At 43.7% G+C, this 22,386-nt stretch overlaps 1 protein-coding gene across 8 annotated transcripts in view; it reads right to left on the reverse strand.

Moving 5' to 3' along the window:
- Positions 1 to 217: 217 nt before the first annotated feature.
- Positions 218 to 22,386, reverse strand: part of LOC121514802 (zinc finger protein 469) — a 299,944-nt gene continuing 277,775 nt past the window's right edge. For all 8 annotated transcript variants that reach the window (XM_041795142.1, XM_041795139.1, XM_041795141.1 and 5 more), the window contains one exon: positions 218 to 13,077. In XM_041795142.1, coding sequence (XP_041651076.1) covers positions 1,301 to 12,889 — 11,589 coding nt within the window. In that variant the 5' untranslated portion in view covers positions 12,890 to 13,077 and the 3' untranslated portion in view covers positions 218 to 1,300. The remainder of the gene's footprint in view (positions 13,078 to 22,386) is intronic.

Raw genomic sequence — 22,386 nt, forward strand, 5'->3', positions numbered from 1 at the left:
TCATTTTTCATATTATCACTGAAGTGCTGATCTGGAGATGAACAAAAAAAAAAGACTTTGTTGTTTGTGCACCTGTTTTTGCCTCTAGGCACAGGCAGCTTCCACTGCTTCCCGTGTTTGATGCATGTGGTGACAGCTGCGGTCCACAGGGATGGAAGTTGGAACATTTGCAAAACTTATCATGAACAAAGGAAGAAAAAGAGCAAGGAGTACCAATTCATATCTTTATTTACCGTCTATAAAAGAGGCACCGCTTTACATCTTGCAAAGGCACTGCAGTTTCCTTTCTTCTCATTCTGATTCTCTTTGCACATTATTAAAATAAAACTTTGACATGAAGCATTACACCAAATAATCCAATATCCTACCTACACTTTTATACAAAACAAGATACATACAGTATAAACAAGATAAAGCACCTTTGTTGTCCTAGTAAATACTCATCATAATTAAACAGTTGGAGTTACAGACACAGATGATTGAGTTTGTGAATTGTGTGTGGTATTATCAGTGCATGGGAAGAACTCCGAATACAGGTCTTTGGACTGTGACGTCCTTGTATGCACCTGAGTTTATACAATGGAAGTTTTCCTAATCTTCTGTCGGCCTACATATGAAGTACTTGGATGGTTTACACAGTATTTGAAACAACAGAGAACCAGTAAAAACAGTTGGATGAATGTACTGTAATTGCTACAGATCTCATGTTCCCTTCCGAGGACATTGGCATTCACATTACAATAAAATACAATGTAGCACCAGGTAATGTTTATACAAAAGGCTAATATGATGAATGTCAATGCATTACAGTAAAGTTAAAAAATAATACAAAAGGAGTATGAAGCATGTACGGAAGGTGCACAGACAATAGTCCAGGTCAGTTATGATGTCATTTGGTCCTTTAGCAGAAAGTCTGTAACTTACATGTCATGAATGCAAAATAAACATGCATTTCTTAAAAGAGAATATTTTACTGTATTTTCAAGTATTCTTTTTTTTCTGTCTTTAAGGTAAATGAAATATAATCTCTGAAATGGATACTATCCAACAAAGAAAAAAAATTCTATGATTTTCCCAACTAGCATATTCATCTTTGACCCATAAATTCATATCTGCCATTCGTCCTCACATTTGTGTCATAAAAACACGTACAAAGAAGACATAAAGTGACTACGTAAGTATTTAAAGATAGCATTTCACAGAAAAGAGCTGTGCAATCTCATTCACCATAATGAATCATTTAAAACATTTATAACTGTGAAATATACAGTCCTTTATTCACAGATCCATCTCGACCCGCTCAGTTAATCGATTCTGACGTGTCCTTCCTTAGAGGAATCTTAAAGCTTGTGAGTTTTTGGCCAAACAGCTGGCTTAGAAGGTGGTTCTGGGACTCTGCTGTCCTGTAGGAATGGCTCTCCACTGACCGCACCCCCATTTTTGGCCGAGATTTGTTCAAAGAATTGTTCATTGGAACTGAAGTCACTTTAGAAATGGGGGGATGCAAAGGCCGCCCAAAAGGTCCCTTCTTGGCTTTGTAGTCCCCGTTAAGATTGGACACAATCTCAGCTTTCTTACAGCCTTCCAGCAAGCTTCTTTTCGACTGCAAGGCCAGGTTTGAAGTCTTACACTTGGAGACAATTTTGTTGCTGACAACGTCATCCCGCACTGAGGAAAGCACGGGGTAGTCGTTGGGTCCGTCTGACTTCCTTTGCAGAGAGGAATTTGCACACTTGTTTGGTCGATGTTTCTTTTTGGCTCTAGAATCAATGCTGAAGTTCTCTTGTGTTGCTGGAGAGGAAACCCTCTGCAGGCTGTGAGGGGGTTTGACGTCTTTCCTCTTCTTCTGTGGTCTCATGGATTCTTTGTCCTCAGTAGACACTGAAGCGTTGGGGGAAGACTTGGAGTGGAGGATGGGCGTCGATTCTGGAGCCTTTGCAGTGCAGTTTTTGGCGTTGTCGGCTGTTTTAGCTGGGGTGACTTTGTCTTTCATGAGACTGCTACATTCCTGCTCAGCACCTTGAGATAAAGACAGCTGTTTGCTGTCATTATTTGAAGCTTTAGTCGTGTGATGCTCATCATCCCTCTGCTCTGTCACATCAGCAGATATTTCATTCTTCACTGACTCAGGTGTCTTTGAGATGGTTTGATTTTCTCTTAAGCTGACAAAACAGTCCTCACTGGGAGGTAGTGAACCTGCTTTTTCTGTCTCAGCTGTGTCACTTTCATCTGTGCCTTCTTTAACTTTAACAACCTCCTCCCCCTCACAATTACTCTCTTTTGACACTGACCATGAGGATGCCTCTGCTCTAATGCAGACTGACTCATCTTCCTCTTTCACATCACACGGTTCAGCCATTGATTTTCCATTTTCTTCTTTATCAAGAATAGGTGAGGTGTTTGAGTCAATTTCCTCTTTCTTTGGTGAAGCAGTCTCTGAAGAGCCGCTATGAATACATTTCTCCAGCTCTACGAGCAGCTCAGAGTAATCCTCAGCAATATCTTCAGTCTTCACATTAGGACTGTTTGTGTCACTGTGGTATTCGTTGGCGATGGTCTGTGTAGAGTCGTCCGCTGTGGACACGGAGGCTTTTGAAGATTGTGTTTCAGAGTTTTGACTCAGGTGCAGTGAGCTGACGCTGGCGATGCCGCTGTCGGAGCTATTTTCCTGCAGACTGTCAGAAAGAATTCTCCTCTTCTTGCTTGCTGGAGAGTCACATTCGTCTTCTTTGGGCGCAGATGCTTTGACTGGTCTGAGAACGCCTCGGAATTTGAAGATTTTGTTCCCACCCGAAAGATGCTTCTCCATGTGACGATCAAACTGCTCCTTCTTGGAGAAGGTGTAGTTACAGGTGCTGCAGATGAAGGATTTTTTAATCACATGCATGACATCAGCGCAGAGCTCACAGGTGTAGAGCGTGGTATGTTTCGAATCCAGCTCATCCACCTCCTCGTGTGCTCTCTTCAGGTGACTTTTCAGCTCCTGGGCCTCCTGATAAGAGATGGGGCATTTGTGACACAGGAAAATCTTTTCCAAGTTGTGAACCACCAAGTGTCTCTGGAGTTTAAACGGTTTGGGGAATTGTTTCCCACAGTGGTGGCAATCTCTAGACGGGTCTTTGCAGTTTGGATGCATTTCAACACTTTTAGGAGTCTCGGTTTTGTGGAGGACCTCGAGCGGGGTTAATGTGCTTTGCTTCCCACCTGCTCCGCTGCTACTTTTAGTTTTGTGAAATTTTGGCTCAGCCCCCTCTGAGGTTTTTCCTCCTCCCACAGTGCCTTCTGCAGCAGCTTTTTCTTGCTCTTTAGTGGCTTTGCTGGACTCTCTGCTGGCTTTGCTCGGGCGGTGCTGCATAATGGAGGTGATAAAGTTCTTCACGGCTGTCTCCTGCATGAAACAGCCTGAAATACCTAACATGGAGCCTTGTGTCTGACCCCTCCGGGCGAACTGAGTGGCATGCTCTCGCAGATGTTCATTATACATCCACACATCTGATATCTCCTTCAAGCACATTCCACAGGTCCAGATACCCGTCTTGTTCTTAGCGTGTTTCTCCCTCAGATGGTCTCTCAGCTGCTCCCTGGAGCTGAACTTGCGTTGGACGCACATGTAGCAGGTTGGAGGTGGAGAGGGATTGTGGGAGAGTTTGTGAAAGTTCAGCTCGCCCAGGGTGAGGAACCAAGTGAAGCACACTTTGCATTTGTACTGCTTATCTTTGACCTTTATTCTTCCATCTTGCCGTTTGCTGCCTCGCCGCTCACTGACTTTGTCAGATCTTTCTTCTTCTCTGTTTTCCTCCTCAACAGTTGCAACAGGTGGAGCCACAGATATGTCTTTACTGGAGTCAAAGAACTGAATCTCAGGGAGCTGAAACGTGGTGTTGATGTTCTGGATGTCAATGCTGTTGAAAGTTTGGATGTTCTCTGGCTCTGCAGAGTAGGGGGTGGAGGGTACGGGAGAAATGGGTACTTCTGGTTTACAGGCGCTGGGGTTGGAGGGCGCTGCTGAGCCTCTGTCAAAGCTGCTGAAGTCACTGGAGCCACTCCATTCAATTGAAGATTTATCAATGGTGCTGTCTAGAGGATCTAAGACACAGTTGCCAAACATTTTAACGTTCTCACAAACATCCTTTTGTTGAACGTCTGACAGCAGCTTGTCATCAGACTTCAATATGGTGTCCTGACACATATTCAACATGACAGCATTATCAATCGGAGTGCTCTCATATTCACAGCTCTTACTCGGACTGTCATTGAACGCTGGCTTGGCTTGGTTTTCCATGTATTGATCTTTATTTTGCATAAAACTTTCTGACGGAGGAGTCACATTCGAGTCAGGCGATAGTTTCTGCCTTTTACTTTTTTTGCTGTAAACCCTCGGGCACTTTTTCCTTTTTGCCTCGTCGTCTCTGGGGAACAGCTGTGAGAACGTGGTGTCGTCATCGAGCAGGGACTTCAGATCAGTACTCAAGCTGGGAGGACTGAGAGGGGACGGATTCAAACAGGGGAGAGGATGTACCTCGTCTGAAGGGCCGCTGCTGTTCTCACTTTTTATCTCCACTGTCACTTTTCTGAGAATCTCTTGGGCGAAGATCTCTTCTGATCTTTTCTGTTCACACATGTCTTCCAGAGCCATTGTTGACTTCTCACACTCTTTGATTGCATCCTTGTCTACAGGTATAACACTTTCTGTACATACTTCCCCATTTGCCATCTCTGTCATGCTTGTGGATTTGTTTTCTGGTCCATCGGTGATTTGATGAGGCCTCGCAGCTTCATGAAGCACATTCAGTCCTTCTGTTGGAGACTGAAGTTTTGTGACAAAGCTAGAGCTCAAAGTGACATGGTGAGAGAATGTCTCTGTTCCACAAACAGCTCTGTCATTTATTTCCACCTGTTCCTCGGGGGATTTGTGCTGCTCTTGTAGTCCACTGCTTTTGAATTCAGGAGTTATAGCTTGAAGTATGTCTGTTTTTAATATATTCAAAAGCTCATCAGAGAAAGGGTCTGGCTTTATGCTTGCCTCAGTATTTTTGTTCTTCCTAGCCTTGTTCTTCTTTGCTTTCATTGGCAGCACAGGGTTCTGGTGGCCTGTTTCATCCACTGCCACTGCACTTGTCTCAGATGCCGTTTCCTCCAGGACTGACTCAGTTTCTGCTGCTTTAGATATGAGAGTGCTTGTTGTCTCAGGCAGCCCGTCTATTTTTGTTGGGTAACAGGTCCGTGAATCATCTTTATGCTCCTTCTCTGTAGTTTGTGATGCTTCATAAATAAGCACAGTCCCTTGGCGGCTTGATGTTGTGCTCTGTGAGCCAATGTGTTTTTCAGTCCTGACCAAATGTTTCATGGCTTTATGTCTCTTTAACCCCGGCACAGTTCTGAAACACATAAGGCAGATTTCACACATCTCTTTCCCCTGCTGAGAGATATTTTGTGTCTTTTTCTGTGCTGTTTCTTTGGTAACTTGGTGTGTTGTTGAGCACGAGCCAGACTCTGTTATTGTCGGTTTCTCTGTCGGGTCTGGTGCAAGAATCATCAGTTCATTTTCACAGTTGATGAGTGGCTTTGGGATGGGTGAACAATCTGAGATATTTTTTCTGTCCTCAGTAGCAGCCATGAGAGAATCCAAAGAGTCTGCTTCCACCTTTTCTGGGATGACAGTCTCAAAAGGCTCAACTGGAGCACCAGCTGAAGAGTCTTTTCCTTTGATTTCAGGTGGGAGACCCAATGAGAAACAGGTAAAATCCAAACTCTGCTGGAGGATAAGCGGTTCATCTGACAGAGTCAGTTTAGCTGCATGGTCTGAGTTCAGTGACGTCGCTGTTTCTGTGTCACTTTTGTTAAAAATCAGTGCAGGGTCGACGCTCAGGACACACGGTTCACAGTCATGTCTGGGACTCTGCTTGATGTTTGAATTCTCCTCCAGTTTACCAGCTGGTGAGATTGGTATGTAGTTGTACTGGTTAAGTTGAGGAGGTTCGTCTGTGATGCTGTCATAGTTGAGGGGGCTGAGCTTGAAATCATAAACTAGATCCCTCTTTTCGAGTTCATCTGGTACTCCTGGTTGATCTGCTGATGTGGTGACTGGCAGTGGAGAGGGGATTGGGATTTCTGAGGTTGGGATTTTACACTCAATTCCCAAATCCAGAGGAGGTGGACTTATCAGAGAGTACTCCATTGCAGCTGTTGTATCCAGTGGTTCAGGGTTGTCGAGACCCTCTTTTCCTTCTTCTTTGTTTACTGGGGATTTCATTTCTTGAACAGGGCTTTGGTGCATGTTACTGTTCTTACTTTGGGAGCCCTCCTCTATGACCCATTTCTGCACATGATCTTGGTGAGAGGCTGGTAAAAGAGGACTGGCTGGTGGTGCAGTAGGTGCAAAAAGACAGTTGCTGTCTTCCACCTCCTCTCTGCATGGTGAGTTATGTTGACTTGCCATGAAATCAATGGGAAGATGCTCTTTGATATCCTGAACATTTAAAAGCTCTTCGTGCTTCTGAATGGTCTCAAAGGGCAGACTGGTTTCAGGTTTAAATGAGGGGCCCAGGGATGTAGCTTTGAGGGAGTTGTGTTTGGTGACGTCAGACTGTGAAGCAAATGACTGAATATGCTGACTGTCTTGAATGGCTGAGCAGTCACTATTGATGTCTGCTTTGGTTTCCACCAGTATGGGGCTGCAAGGCTTGTCTGAAGTGACCATTTCCACTGACATGCTAGCTGTTGGACTTGTGTTGTAGGTGTTAGGAGATGATTCCAGCAAATGATCCCTTTCAACAGTTACTTCCTGCGTTACACCTTCTAAGCACCCCACTTTCACTTCACCAGCACTTGCTGAATCAGGATCTTTAGGGGATTCTTCCTCAAGTGGTTTGATCCCATTCTTAGCTCTGTCCAGACCAGCGCCAGGTAGAACTGGGGATAAAGGATGGCTTTCAGATTGACTAGTGATTCCCTTCACTGCCTCTGCCACCTCATAAGCATCCATGTTTGAATGGTCTGGACTGTTATATAACTGTTTAATGTTGTCAGTTATGTTACTGTTCCCATCAGCCACATGTAGGTCAGGTGTCGCCAAAGTTAAACAATGAGTGGACTCAATTAAATTACCCTTCTCTGCCATATCTTCTTCTAATGTGACTTTAGTCTCCTCTCTGCTATCATTGTTTTCTGTGGGCTCCCTTGGCTGCGATAAAACTGGCTGGTTTCCATCGACTGAGGGGTCAGTGCTGTTAGAGAAAGACGGCTGTGACTCATTCAGAGAGAATTTAATATCATCCTTCCGCTCATTGATATTTGGAGGTGATAATGTATTCTCCTTCCCAGTAATTGCTTCCCTTTCGCTGCCCTCTTCTCTCTCAACTGCATCAGTTTCCTGACATTCAATTTCTTGATGTTGTTGACTTGTGAGAGAGGTGACTTTCGGCTCCTTGTGTTCTGATATAATGGCATCCCTTTTGAATATAGAGTCTGAAATCACTTCCAGGCTTCTCATGAGGTTTTCTGTATATCTCTTCTGTTCTAAAATGTCTTCCTTTGTTTCCCCATTAGTCTTTTTATCAGCTTTTTGCTCCTCTGATTTCTGGTCACGCTGAACAACTTGCGAGGCTGCTGCGATCAAATCTGGTCCCTTTTCAGTAAAATGTTCAAGTGACCCTGCTTCATTGTGAATGGGATTGTGGGGACTGCTGTGTCCCCCCATGAGCTCGAACTGGAACGGGCTAGCCCACGGTTCGGTGAAAGGCTCTGATGGTAAGCTTGTAACAGGTACATCCATTGTTTGCACAGGGCACCTCATATCCAGACTATTGCTTTCACTCCCTGACTCATCGCTGAGGCGTAAAGGTGAAAACTTGCTCATCTGCAGCTGCTTGGGGACATCCTGTGCTAGTAAGGGTGGGCTTTCCAGCTTGGTTGTTTGCAGCTGGTTTTCAAGCTCATTCACTATTCTTTTTATCTCAAGCTCATCCTCTGATGCACAGCTGTTCAGATTTGCACCATAGTCAATTATTTTCTCTGGCAGAGACAAAGGAACGTGATTGTAATCTGGTTTCTTTTCATTTGATTTTTCAGAGTTGCCTTTGTACTGAGAGATCTCATCTGGTAGCACAGGGCTCACTATAAGGTTCCAGTCTCTTTGTTCCAGAAAGGGAGAGAAGGACGACACGAACTCCTCCTTTTTATCATCCGTGCTCTCTAATGAGTGGAAACCCTCTTTCTGAATGGGCATATCTGAATAAAGGCCACTGTCGAATCCTCCGAGGTCGCCGAACATTGACGATGTGTCAAAAGAAAGCGGGGACTTCATGAGACCTTGTTCCTGATCCAGGGGGTAAGGCATGAGGTGGAGGGTGTCTTTTTGTATCAGTGGGCCTTGGCTATCAGTAGAAGAGAGACACACCCCATCCATCAAAGAGGCGCAAAGAGTTGCAGGCTTTTGTGTGTCTAGTTTGTTGCATAAGGTTATTACCTCTTTCACAGCGCAGACGCTGTTGCTCTGTTTTTCTGATGTGCCATTGTCAGATACTTCAGACTGCGTGGCGTGGGGCGACTCTCTTCTTTTACCTTTTGTGTTTCTGTCTATGCTGCTCTCACTTTCTTTGTTGATCAGGGGAGTGTTTGAATCCAGCTGTAGCGACTTTTTATCTGATTCTACTTTAGGGTTTAGACTGTGTGTTCTCTGTGTGGTGTCTTTGTCTGAAATGACTGTCTCTTTCCTGTTGGACTCTTGCTTCTCTCTTGATTTTGTGCGGCTGCTTTTTTCAGTATTTTTGTTTGATTTTTGCAAGGATGTCACTGGAACAGCACCTTCTAGATTTGAATGAAACTTCTTTGAATCCTCCGCACTGCCTCTGCCATCAGAAGAAACTGCTTTGTCAGTGTTGTACTTCTTGACAGATTTAGTGAACGTCAGTGCTAGTGTGCTTGATTCTTTGGATAACTTCTGCGGGGAAGACCTTTCATAGGTTCTTTGCTCTGGGGACTCTTTCTTTTTGATTTCTGTCTTCTTCTCACAGTCTGAGTCAGTGCGGTCAGTGCTTTTGGGGCTGCTGATACAGTCGCTTGAAACACTCACAGATGTGCTGAGCTCACTACTCGTGGATGACCTGCTTCCCCTCCTCCTGAGTCTCTGGTGTTTCTCAGGTGAAAGAGAAACCTCTTCACTTTTTTTCACCTCAAAACACTCCTTTGACTCATGCCTCCATGCTGCCTGGTCCCGCTCACTCCTTGCTCGCCATTTGCACTCTTTGGTGTACGTGTATTTACAGCGGCTGCTCTGATTCAGCCGCCCTTGGCTTGCTATCTTTACAGGCTCACATTCATCATCTGTGTCTGAGACGTAGTCATATTCTCCAAACGCGGGGTTCTGCACAGTGGGAGTCAGTCTCTCCATCACTAAGGAAAACTGCAGGTTTTTGGTACCTTTAACGTGAAGTTTGTGGAGCTTATTTTTCTGCTGAACTATTTTGTGAATAAGTTCCTTGCTCCAGGTTCCCCCTCCGGTGCTTTTCCTCTTGCTGTCTTTCACTGCCGTTCTTGAGGTTGGAGATGCAGAGGGCTGTGAAGGTGTTGACCCTCGAAGTGCAGTGCTTTCCTGAATGCTTTTAACGCCACAACGCTCGGAAAACTTGCTAGATAAGAGAAACCTCTGTGTGCTCGTGTTCTCTTCCTCACCCTTGCACAGTTTTCTCGCCTCTTTCACTTTGCCGTCTTGTTCCCTCGTCTTCTCCCTTGAGGCACTTCTTGAATTTTTATGAGAGACTTCCTTTTTGATGTTGATTTTGTCATCTTTTTCTAAATTCAGAGTTATTTTCTCAAGTTTGCTCTCTGCATAGTGTTTATCCATCTCAGGGCTCTCAGTGTCTGAGTCATAGAAATACTTCCCCTGCGTGAAAGACCTGGCATCCTCTGCTGTTTGTTTGTTTTTGCTCTCATATACCAGGGATTCCTTGGTTTTCAGACATTGTTTGTTTGATGTTGCTTTAACAGTGGTAAGGTCATCATCAGCAAACGCATCAATAAAGCTGCTGTCAATCTCTGCATTGTCTGATTGATATCCGTTCAGGGCCTCTGTGATTAGGCTGTCTAACTTGGCGTCCTCCATTTCCAGCTCAGGGAGGGGGACAGGACCTGAAAACAAGTTGAGTTTCATTTGATCATCCTTACTGTCTCCTTTTGCTTCCCCATCAGATATCAGATCCCCATTTTTATTGAGACCCAGCAGAGACAGGTGAAGGTCAGAGGGGCACCTTGACATCGAAACATTTGGCGCAGATGCCACTACTTTTGTCGTTTCTGCTTGAAACTTCTTGCTTTCCTCCATCTTTGATATGTCTTTTAAGTCATTTTGTGCAAATGTATGGTGAGCGCAGTATTGCTTATGGCCTAGAAAGGAAGCCAGGTTGTTGAAATTCTGATCACACTGCTTGCATGTTAGAAGCACGTCTAACTGGTCCAGATTTGCTGTGGCTAGTGAGGTTGCTAACAGCTGATGTGCAGAGTACGGCGGCGGAGGCTGGTGATGCTCCACCCCAAAACTGTCTACGTAACCTTTGTTACCATCCATGGGAGTCTTTGGATGTGTGCTGTTTTGTAGGTAGCTCATCATGTTGTCTTTGGCTCTGTCTGGTGCATAGGGATGGCTTCGTGGAGCATCAGAGTGAAACTGGTGAGGGTGGGAGCTCATGTGATCTGTCGGTATTTGCGTTTTAGGCTGGTGATAAAACGAGTGAGGGGTTGCTGACTTTGACATTTGACTATCCTCTGAGCTGATGTTAACCGGACTGGTGGATGCAGGAGAAAGGGAAGAGCAGGTGCTACTTGATGCAGCGTTATGGACTGGCGAGGGCAGAGGGGATTCATAAGGGGACACCATCATAAGTCCCATGGGTGGGACCTGCAGTGGAGGGTAGTTGTAGTTTCTCGATGATGGCGCTGGAAGAGATTGGTTTAGTCCATAATATACTGCCTTGTTTTTGGACTCACAAACTTGTGCATGGCTCATCTCGACTTTAAAAGTTGAGACGGTGTTACTGTTGTGTTTTACAGTCTCTTGTCTTTTGTTTGAAAATCCATCACTCGTTCTGCCATTCAGGTATGAGCTTTGGTTTTTCAGGGAGCTGTGTTTATGTGATTTACTGTCATCCTGCCAGTCAGATGGAGAAACCATGTAAGACAGTTTTTGATTGCTTATTTGCCTTGATAGCTCGATTCTATTTTGGGCCGGCATGGGTGCAGTTGGCCGTATTTGTTGCCAGGGCATTCTGTTATTTTTAGAGGGTGGCTGCTGGTTCTGAAACTGAAACTTGTCATTCATATCAGTGTACTGGATCGTGTTTTGATCGACTGTTGTGTATGTCTTACTAGGTCCATCCCAGGAGTGAGGTAGCCTATTTAAAACCTTATTATTGATGTTTTTGTCAAAGGGTACTGAGCCTGTGTGAATGTTACTGACAGGAAGGCTGTTGAAAGATTTGCTAGAAAAGTGCATTTGGGAGGCGGGACCTTGTGAAATATTTCTTGGATGGTGCACACTCCCTTGAATGAGTCTTTGGCTGGCAGCTGTGTCTTTTGAGTGAGAGTTCCTCTTATTTCCAGAGGTAATGGCTGCATCCCTACTCTCTCCCTGCCCCATAGCTTCTGTGCTCTCAGGTGGGACAGCCTTCCCCTGCTCTGACTGCTGTGAGCTGGAGCCAGAACTGTCACTGCTCGCCGAGTCCTCGCTCAAATTTCTGGGACACTGTATGGAGGATGATACCCCTTGAATGAATTGAGACTGTGATGGCTGAGAGTAAGAGTTTCTATCCTCTGGCTGCTGCTTATTCATGAACTGAGAGCCATTCTGAGCAATGCTTTGCCCTTCTCCAGATGTAAAGGAAAAAGAGTTGTGGGACACATGAACAGAACCGAGGGATGAGTCTGTAAAGTCTTGAGATTTCTGTTCACATGGAAAAGAGTCAGAGGTTGATTCCTCCAGGAAGTGATATCCATACTGAAACTGACCAGGCACAAACGCACTTGCTTTATTAGCTTCTGTAAGGGCAGTGGATTTTTGGGACGACACCCCAAAATTAGCACCATTAAAAGTCCTTTCAGGAGACTGCCATGTGTTGGAGCCGCTGAGCTGAAAGTCAGTCAGAATCAGCTGACTGCCAGGCTGTGCATTGTTGTCCTCCATTGATGCAGCCTGCTGCTGCTGTGACAGGGATGGATGTTGGTGGGATGACGTTCCACTTGAGGAAACTAGTGCCTGTGAGGTATAGCTTGGGGAGGTGAGGTTAGAGGGGGCTTCTTGGAAGCACCGGCTATAGTTGAGCTCTTCTTGTTGTAGTTCAGCCTCCCTCTCTGGTACACTGGGAACGTGGAATCTGTAGCTGCCCGAGACTGGGCCACGACTGGTCTCCAATTTCTTGGGTGGTAAAACCTTCTGTTGTGGGTAGGCGATACCAATGTTGGGGTTGGAGCGAGGATTTGTAATGCTCAGTCTGTACAGCTGCTGGGGGTTGCCACGCTCCGTTTTCCCCGACCTTTTCCCCCTCTCCCGGCTGCGGCCCTTTCCACTCGGGGACTGGGGGCTGCCTTTACCGCTTGACCAAGTCCTGTCACTGGAAAACTTTGATCTGTTCTGAAGTGACCTGAAGTCAATCTTTCCTGCCTGCTGTGGCCGGATGACAGCTTCACGCTGCTGAGGACAGTCCCTTTGCTTCTCTAGTTTTTCAACTTTGGCCTCACTGCTGCTGGCTCTGGTCTCAGTGCCTGTACTTGCAAAGTGCTCTGAAGACTCCTTTGTGGTTTTGTCACTCTGCTGTTCCAGCGCCGTCCCCACATCCTGCAGTTTGGACTCAGTGTCCAGCTCTTTGACAGCATGCAGTTGCTGAGTCTCTCCTGCCATGGTGCACGATGCGTGCTGTGAAGGCCTTGTCCTCAGAAGTGCTATCTGGGAGACAGGGGCATCGTCTTCTGAGAGTAAGAATCAGTAAAAGTCCAGTGGCAGGAACTGCAGGGACAGGGCTGCTCGCTGCAGGATCATCTCTTCACTTCCATTGTGAGCTGCTGATCTGGCACCAGGATGAGGCACACCTGTTGGGACAAGAGAAAAGAGAGGATCAGTTGACAAGCTCTCACTGATTTTTAAATGAGGGGTTCAGATAAAACATGCAAATTCAATTCACAAGCAAAGCACTGCAAAACACCATAATCACCACTTAAGACTTTAACAACATAACTATTTATTACATGTTTAGGACAAAAATGTGTATTATTTGATGACTTTATTAGTACTGAAAATACATTTACTTAAACATATGTTAAAAGAACCTATGAGAAACATAGTACATATTTACAATATTGCTATTTTCTGCCAGCAGAGAGCACTAGTGCGACATTTCACACTGGTGCTGTCATTGTACAAAGCAGCAGTGTAATCAATGGGGAGTTCAAAACTCATGCTCACTCACTGAAAATGCTTCTAACACTTTAAATCTTCATTCCTAAAACTACACAAACAATTATTTTCCTAAAAACATCAACTGATTGATGTATTGATGGTTAAACAAGCATCATAATCAAAACCTCAGCCGTAAACTGTCCAACATCCAGTGAACTAGTTTGGTAAGACTTACAACAGCACTAAGAATGAGAAAAATACAGTTCATGGATCCAAAAGGCGCTGCCAGTAAATGAATCACAGAATTTTTAAGAGCAGGGACACAATGCCACAGTGTTCTTTAGCTACATGGGGCTGCAGGTTTAGATCATGGAGGAATATCAGGGATTAGTCAGTGAGGGTTGAGGCAGACAGAACTGTGGGAATGCTGACTTTTACTCCTCTGACATCCCAGACAGTCTCTCAGATACCAGGTTGTTCTTTTTGGTGCTAGTTGGCCCTCTACTTCTGCTTCTTTTGGAGAAGGCCGAAAACTTGGAGTTGCCAGTGTTCGGGGTGGCCTAAACACTGGTTCTCAACTGCAGGGTCGGGACCCAAAAGTGGGTTGCAAAGCTCTTTCCAGTGGGTCAAGAATTTGTACAAAACCTTAAGTGGACATACAGAAAATTCAAACATGTATTTTCTACATTTTCACGATAAGTAATTTTCAGTATTTTTCTTTTGATTTTTACTCATCTATCTAAATTTCTTTCAAATACAATGATGTTTTTCTCAGGTTAGTGAGGAAATTCCTCAGAAAGCTGTTTTGGGAACATGGAGTAAAAAAAAACATGCATGCTCATCCATCTGCAGTTAATGTGCCTTTTAAATATCCCTGGCATCAGGCCAAAACCTTGTATCTCCAAAGTCATCACTTTTCAGGGAATCAAAAAAATGTGTATTTTTTGATTCATTTAACACTGAATGGTCATAGTCAGCATCTTTTGACATTTTTGTTGCTTCAAAATTGGTTCAAACCCACTTACAGATGTAAAAGGGTGACAGATAGCATTATACTATGAAAATAAATCATTAAAAAAATTGAGATATACTGAGATTTTGCTGCCAGCTCTAGTATGTTTTTTTCCATTCAGGGTCTAAACTGCAACCTTTTCATTGGGAGAGGGTGAACATTTTTAAAAGTCTGGGTCAGAATTCTTGGAAGGAGGTGATAGTGGGTCCTCATGCCTGACCAGTTGAGAACCAGTGGCCTAGACCACTGGTTCTCAACTGGTTAAGCCTCATGACCCATGAACCCCCCTTTATACTGTGCAACTCAAGTTTCTGAAAATGTTTAACCAGTTTTACCAATTTCAATGAGAAATGGTGCAGTTTGGACCTGAGATGAGATAAAAGAGACTGAGCCATGTCCTAAAGTAAAGCTACGACTTTTTGATCCTGACCCATCATTTGAGAGCAGTTTGTCTGGTTCCTAACCTGGGGTCCTGGGGATAGGTAGTGAACTCTTTCAGCTCTAAGATTCATTTGCACATAATGATCAAAATATGGCACTTTCTGATCAGGGTTAAGCTTAAACAAGATAAATTAATGTAATGTTTGACAACAATGTAAAAAAAGGCCTTCTCAACTAATATTAAGCTAGATTATCTGAATTTGAGCTTTGATTTGGCCACCATTCGCCCTGAAGGTTCTTTAAGGAGGACACATTCTTCTCTCAGAGACCAAAACCTTCAGTAGAGTGCATCTACCTCTCTGCACTGTACATTTTTAGAACAGCTGGGGTCGATCTGACAAAATGTTTCATTTTCTTGCACCCTATAGGGACTTGAATTGATAAGTCTGACATCCTAGTTGACTTTACAAAAAAAAAAGTGCAGGAGAATTTAGTGTCCTGTCCTGAACAATGGGGAGAAAATGTGTTTGAGTAAACAGAACATCCTTCAGTATCCTCTGATAAATATTTCCTATACAGTTATTTTAGTGCTGAGATGTATGGAAGATGGAAGAGCAGCACTAGAGGTAAAAGTTTTCTTTTAACAAACAAAAGCTCTGTTTTCTCTAGCTTTTCATCAAGATTCCTCTAGTAAAGATCTTATCTGATCATCTCAGCTGTTATGTAACGATAACATCTTTTCTCATGACATGGTTGACTGATTGGTCGTCTGACTGATATGTAGACGTCAGTTCTGTTTATCAGGAGGATGATGACAGACTGATGGCTGCTGAATTCTTTGTGATTCCTATTTAAAGTAACCAGACTACCTACAGACATAGTCATACATACTCCTGGCCTTGATATGGAATAGGCCTAATCAAATTTGAATGTTAAGTTGACTGCTCAGCTTTAAAGATCGAGTGTATAGCGTTAGCTCAGGCAGGTCACATAGTCAAGTGCTGCCATATATTTGAGATCTGCTGATCTCACACAAACCTTCATCAGCTGATGGCCAGCTGATTTGCTCTAAACACGCTATTGGCTAATTGGGCTGCCTTATTCAAACTGCTCTTGCCAAACTATTCTTTGCTGTTCTCTCTGCAAGCTGCTCTTGCAACCCTCCTCCCCCCCAGCTCCTCTCTCATTCTGCTTCTAGCTTAATCAATGCCATTCTGCTGTCATAGATGCTGGCTCTGCTCTGGGGTTTTTGCAGCTTCTCTCCCTGCCTTAAGCTTTCTTTATTGACATAGGAAGAGCATAAATGAGGCAGAAAGCAGAAACATAAATAGCTGCATTAATGCTGATTAATAACTCCTAATAAATAAATATTTCTAGCTGCAATCATAAGTGTTTCTTGATTAAATGGTCCTGACTGAAATCAGAGTTCATAACCGTAGAGAAGAAAGCCAAGGATGCTCCATGTGCCCCTGCTGCAGAAGTCGAGTCCCAAAGGGTGAACGTATCCAATGTTTAGAGTCATACCCCCTCAGAGGCACAAGGACAAGGACAGGACCTGAGGATGTGCAGAGATAAGACAACTCGGCCGGTGGCATACACTGGCAGTAAATGTGTCAGGTACCTCATGACAAATGGAGTACTGAGATTTGACCCTCCACTTTTAACCAGAGGGATCACTCTCTGTCATGTGTTTCCTTGTCTCATCCTCTGGTAAACCTCTCAGAGGCATTTAGCAGGTTGAGAGGGAGGTTCGAGGCTGAGAGACTGACTGAGTTTAGGCCTAGTTGTGAAAAATCACATCCCCTCTACAGCTCCAGAGAACCTGAAAGCCGGAGTGTCTGCGGCTACCCTCTGCCACCAGTTAGGGAATCTGGTATGAATGGCCCTGCCATCATCTCCACCAGGAAGTGCTTGATCCAGTGCTGCAGAGTCAACAGTCACAATTATACATCATAGCCTCCATTGTGTTTGCCCAGACTGGCTGTTGAGGTATGAGACTGAGGATGAATGCCTCTAGCAGCTAAAAAAGCAGTACGAGGATCACAGGAGCCCTACAGAAGTAGCACCAAAGCCTCAGCTGTCACTTTACAAAGAGTAAGGGTTCATTTATATCCTAACAAATGCCATGTCCACTTCCCCTTCAGCCTCAATAACTCTTCTCTTGCACAGCCTCCCTGCTGTAGGGCAGAGTTACTCTACATTGATTTTTTATGAATATCTATCTGCCATTTTGGTGGCGTCTTTGCTTTGGCTTGTATCTTTTAAAGTTTAAACTGCACTTGGACTTTACATAAAGAGTGTGGTGGTGACTGAATTGCAAGCTGGGCATGAGTTGATATCAAATTCAGTGACTGGTCTAAAATTTGTTCTATAAAAGTGCTTTAGTGGAGTTTTACAAGTCAATTAAGGCAGCATGTGTTTGTGCGCATGTGTGTTCTTTAAGGCTTCTGTCAAATCACCAAGTTTCTCAAGCAGTAGCACCCCTTATAGCTTCACCACAACACCACCCTGATGCCTGAGACTGCTGAGTGCTGAGGAACTGGTGTGCTTGTGGTATAGGTGCACATGTGTTTTAATGTGCCTAACTAGACCAAACCTGAAGAAACTAGACTCTTTCCTTATTTACAAGGGCATGTTTAAGTTTCTCAGTGTTGGAAAAGTGGGTGAATGAAACTCAATTTCCTGAAAGTCTTTTTCCTGTCAGTCTGGAGCAGGATGTATGTGGTGTTGGTGTGAGTGAAAATATGCTAGTAGCACTGTGAAAATCTCCGTCCACTCATCACGTGAGTGTCTGAAGTGTTTAAAAGCTTTTGCAATTTCTCTGTTCTGAGAGCCCTGAGTAAGCAGCATGTCGCTCAAAGTCAGTTAACTTGAAAGACTACAGGCTCAGCGTCTTTTTATTCGGAGCTATTCAACATATCTGTTGATGTATGCACTGTAACAGGAGAGCACCCAAAGGTGGCTAAAAGAAATGGTAAAAGCAGACTACAGCTAAGATAAGTGATCTAAACTCTTGTGCAAAACAGTCAGATCCTGGGCAATGACTCTCCAAAGACACAAAGCCTTATTAGAGCCAGGAGAAGGGCAGCAGCAGGCCGAGCAATCCACTTCTTCAAACAATGGCTCTCTTTATAATAATGGCAATCAATAACTGGCACAAGCATGAATTTCCCAGCTTTTTCACTTTTTCCAGATGCTTTTCACTGAAAAATATCACCACACAGTCGTCTCAAAGATCACTGAGTAAGAGAAGACAGATGAAGATGAGGGGTGATGAGATCAGAGTTGGTGGAGAGGGGAGAGAAAAGGAGAAAAACAATCTGGACCGGAGAAGCAGGGAAGGCCATTAAAGAGTGGGAAAATCAAAGGGAATGATGGGTGTCAGGACCTGAAGGGCTGATATTCCGTCTCCCAGAGGGCTGTGTAATCAGAGGGATGCAGGGGGTGGAGGTTCAGATGGCAGAATAAAAGCTGTCTCACTGCCTCTCTCACACCTCTCCCAGCATGACTGGTCCAGCAGAGGGAATGCACAGTGAGAACGGCTGGCCCGGTCCCATGCTGAGGCGTGCCGCCAAAACCTCGGTCAGCGTGCCTGCCTGCTCTTCTGTATTTTTGGAAACATCCATTATGCAAGCAATTTGCCTTTAAGATCTCTGCGTACATTCAAAGGCACACAGGGAGGAGAGATATGTCAGCAATGTGAGGAGGGCTCGGCATGCTTTCACAGCTCCACCGCCGCACAGTTAATAACACAGAAGCTGTGGCTGTGGAAGTGTGAACACTAGTGGCCTGTCAGTGGTTTTAATTTTTCAGCAATGATTTACTAAGAATCACTAATGAGTCATTTGCTGTCCTTTATAGCTGGGTTGTTTTGTTGAAAGACGCAGGAGAAAAGGAAAGTTTGAAGACTTCAGATACTGAAGGAGGCTTGTTATATTCGTGCCTCCCTACCTCCACCAACCCCTAACTCCGCCTTTTACCCAATGTGGTTAGCTGCACAGTAGGGAAGATGGAAGAAGTAAATGTGTGTGGTGTTTGTGTGTCTGAGTGTCTCAGAATTTGTGTGCGTAGAGGGGGGCTTTGGTGTGTAATTCCAGAGGCTCCCCTCACCCCCTCCCAAGTTTTTCCTCTTTCTCAGAAGACTTTTTTCTTGTATTTATTTTGTTCTAACCGCTGGATTCTGTACTCCGTCTGTTTCCATATTGCTAACCACTGCATTCCACAAACATGATGGAATCTCTGTTTGAGAGTCTTTAAAGGTTATTTTTTCCTCTTTGACACAATTTCCCTTATTTCTGCAGGTCAACGGAACATTACTTGTGTGGCTCGGTGCAAAAATTAGGTTAAGTGTGTGATAGGCTGAAAAATGGCTGAGTTAAACAGGATATTACTGAAAGGGAAAGCTAGACAAAATTTCCTGCGTCCCAACTTGAAACCGTGATAACCTGATCCTTAATGGACTAAATCAGTCTTTCGGGTTTTATTTCCCTTGCACTCCTTTTTTTCCCAGCGTATCAATATTTGCTTGTCCCTTCTTTTGCCGGGCCAAAGGATTTGGTAGCCACTCAAAATCAGCAAAGCTTTATTAGATGTAAAAGACACTTTGAGATGGAATGGGACAAGGATTCATTAACAACGACCCTCTCTGACCCCAAACTTAATTATCCGATTTATGTCCGAGGCTATGCACTTCCAGTGTTTGGAGATTTAACCAAGATACAGTTTACGCACACACCAAGAATATTGCCATAGAAAATGAAAACCCACATTGTGGATAAAGATATCCACATATTAAGAGGTAAGAGACACTTTATTCATGTTTTGTTCCCCAAACCACACTCCTTAAAGAAGCATCTTGAGCTTTCAGTAATCAGAAAAAGGTGAAAAGCACAAGTGCCATTTTAAGATGCTGGGTAATATAGAATCTGGATACAATGGGCAGACCCCCACTCACATAGATGAAGGACGAAATATGGAAGCCTTTGCACACTCTACAAGAAAATAATAAATCTCCGTCAGTCTCTCTGCATGCACAGTGAAGTTGAGCTGCACTTATCAAGTCAGTCTGGCTGCAGACCGTTCATCTCTGACAGCCACTCTCACTGACTGTTCATCTGAGAAACCATCTATTTCAGAACAGAAATATAAAACTTTTAAAATGAGATGGAATTAAACTTCTATTTAGAGTTAGAGTAAAGGTTAACTTAAGGGTTAGCATACAAAAAGTTAAAAACCTGACCTGCAAAACCTGATTACAAACTGTTTAATAAAGTCGAGTAAAGTCAAAAGCTCAATCTTCATGAAAACAAACTAACACAGATAGCGTAGCTCACATAGCTCCATTTGCTGATAAGCTACGTAGACATTGTAGCTACGTAGCTATCATAGCTACACAGTGAACTTAGGTAAAGCAAAGCTCACAAAGCAGATATGTAACCTAAGTATCTACTTTATAGAGCGAAGTTAATTTCAGCAACATTTGTTAAAGTTCACGTTGCTAAAGCTGACTTAACTATAGACAGTGGAGCTATGGAGCTAACGTACACAGCTAACTTAGCTAAAGCTAACCTCACAAAGCAGATATGTAAGCTACGCATCTACTTTATCTATGTAGCTAAGTTAGCCTTAGCCACATTGGCTAAAGCTCAATTGCTAAAGCTGACTTAACTATAGACAGTGGAGCAACAAAGCTAACTTAGATAAAGCTCTGCGTTAAGTCCCTACATTAGCTTTAGCTAAGTCTGATAAAGCTTATGTTGCTAGAGCTAACTTGGCTACATTGGCTTATGTTGTAACATTAATTGTGAAGCTAGCATAGATCTGTTAGCTTTAGTTAAAGCTAATGAAGCTAAAGCAAGGCACTGTTCATTTAACCATTTCTAAAACAGGTCCATTGATTAAACCTCTGACCTTTTTTCTGTTATATGTATGAAATGTTTCTGACTCTGTTGTATTTGCAATGTGGTTATTTAATGTGAGGAACTGCTAAAAATTGGTCATAGTGTTTAAAAAAAAAAAAAAAAAGCTTGAAATACCCTAATTATGGCACTTCCTTTCTAAGATATACAGTGTCTTAGATTAACGGTCTGTGAGAGTGGGCGTCAGAGATGTATGATCTGCAGCTAGACCCCTCTTGCAGTTTTGGCTCAGTGAAGTAATTTAACCAGACTACAGTCATTGTTCTAGTATCAAAGCACTGAAAGAAACTATAGTAGATGGTGATATATCCGCTCTCAGCCAGTTACTGTGGACCATCTTCCAAGATGTTGGACTCTGCCTGAGACTGGCCTGACTAGGGCCCCTAGCTCCTCACCCTTATCCTGTGGCCCAGGCTGGGAGGTAAGACTAGTAAAAGTAAAAGTTGTCCTTTTTAGACATCGTGACATAACTGACTTACCCTTGTTTTTCTAAATTTTGTCTATTTTTCTACAACTGCCCCCAGTGGAGACCCACTGCACAAATTATGGCAACCACTGTCCAGGTCCATGGTCATGTTTCTTGTTTAAGAAGTCTTTCAAAACCACTCTCCAAGCAGTACGTTTAATAAATAAAATCACAGTGGGAAAAGCTAACCTGACATGCCAGATGGATGTGTTTCACACATCCATCTGGGAAAGCTTCAATAGGAAACATTTGAGAAAAGGCAGAGGCTTTGAAAAAATACTCGGAGTGTGATTGGACGAAAGTTCTCTCTGTCACATCTCCACAGGCCAATAAGGGCAACAAAACACGTGATGTAGCAGCTATTGAGCTGTGCATGCACAGCTATGGGGAATAACGCGAAATATGGCGATTATAGACAAGTAAGTACTCGACTTTTGTCGTTTTTGAAAAGAAAACAACTCACTGCTGTTCTTTGTTCTTTTTTTAATGAAGAAATGTTGCCAAGTTCTGATAAAACTGGCGCTTTAGCAGCATCCACGCTAAACTCCTCTGCCATAATTGCACCAGCTCTTGCTGCTGCTTGTTTACATCACGTCTCTGCCATGCCTGAAAGTACTGCCCCTCGTCCCTGATTGGTCCTGTCACTTTCTAACTGGGCCCAAATGGTTCAGATGGGAGCTTTGCAAGATGGATTCGCCAGTGAAAAACAAGGAAATGGGCGTATCCATCTGCTTTGCAAGGTTAGGAAAAAGCCTTATGGGGACAACAGTCTCAAAAGATAAAGAGGTAGAAAAGTAAAAGGAGACAAATGTGATAATTGTTGCTACATTTTCATTTTTCACCTCTATATGGATATAAACATATGTGCAATCAAACAACAGTTAAAAACTGGCCATGCAATCATACATAAGCTATGATATAAATATACTCTGTAAACAACAGATATAATTTGGCATTGATCTAAATTTGAATATGTTTAAGTTCAAAGGTTTCCAGTTATTTCCACAAACATTTTGCAACAGGCTCCCATTGATCATTGCTGCTTTTGGACCGTATTACAGAGGAAGCCTTTTATTTCTGCAGGAACTGCATGTTTAGCCCCATAAACATCCACATATCCTCTACCTCAAGGGGGCCAGAGGCAGTGAGAGGACACACTACCACATAGGTGAAAGTCCAGAGAGAAGACTGGGCCTGCAGAGACAGAGTTACAACCTAAGTGTCA

Source organism: Cheilinus undulatus, linkage group 9, assembly GCF_018320785.1.
Source record: "Cheilinus undulatus linkage group 9, ASM1832078v1, whole genome shotgun sequence".
NCBI lineage: Eukaryota > Metazoa > Chordata > Actinopteri > Labriformes > Labridae > Cheilinus > Cheilinus undulatus.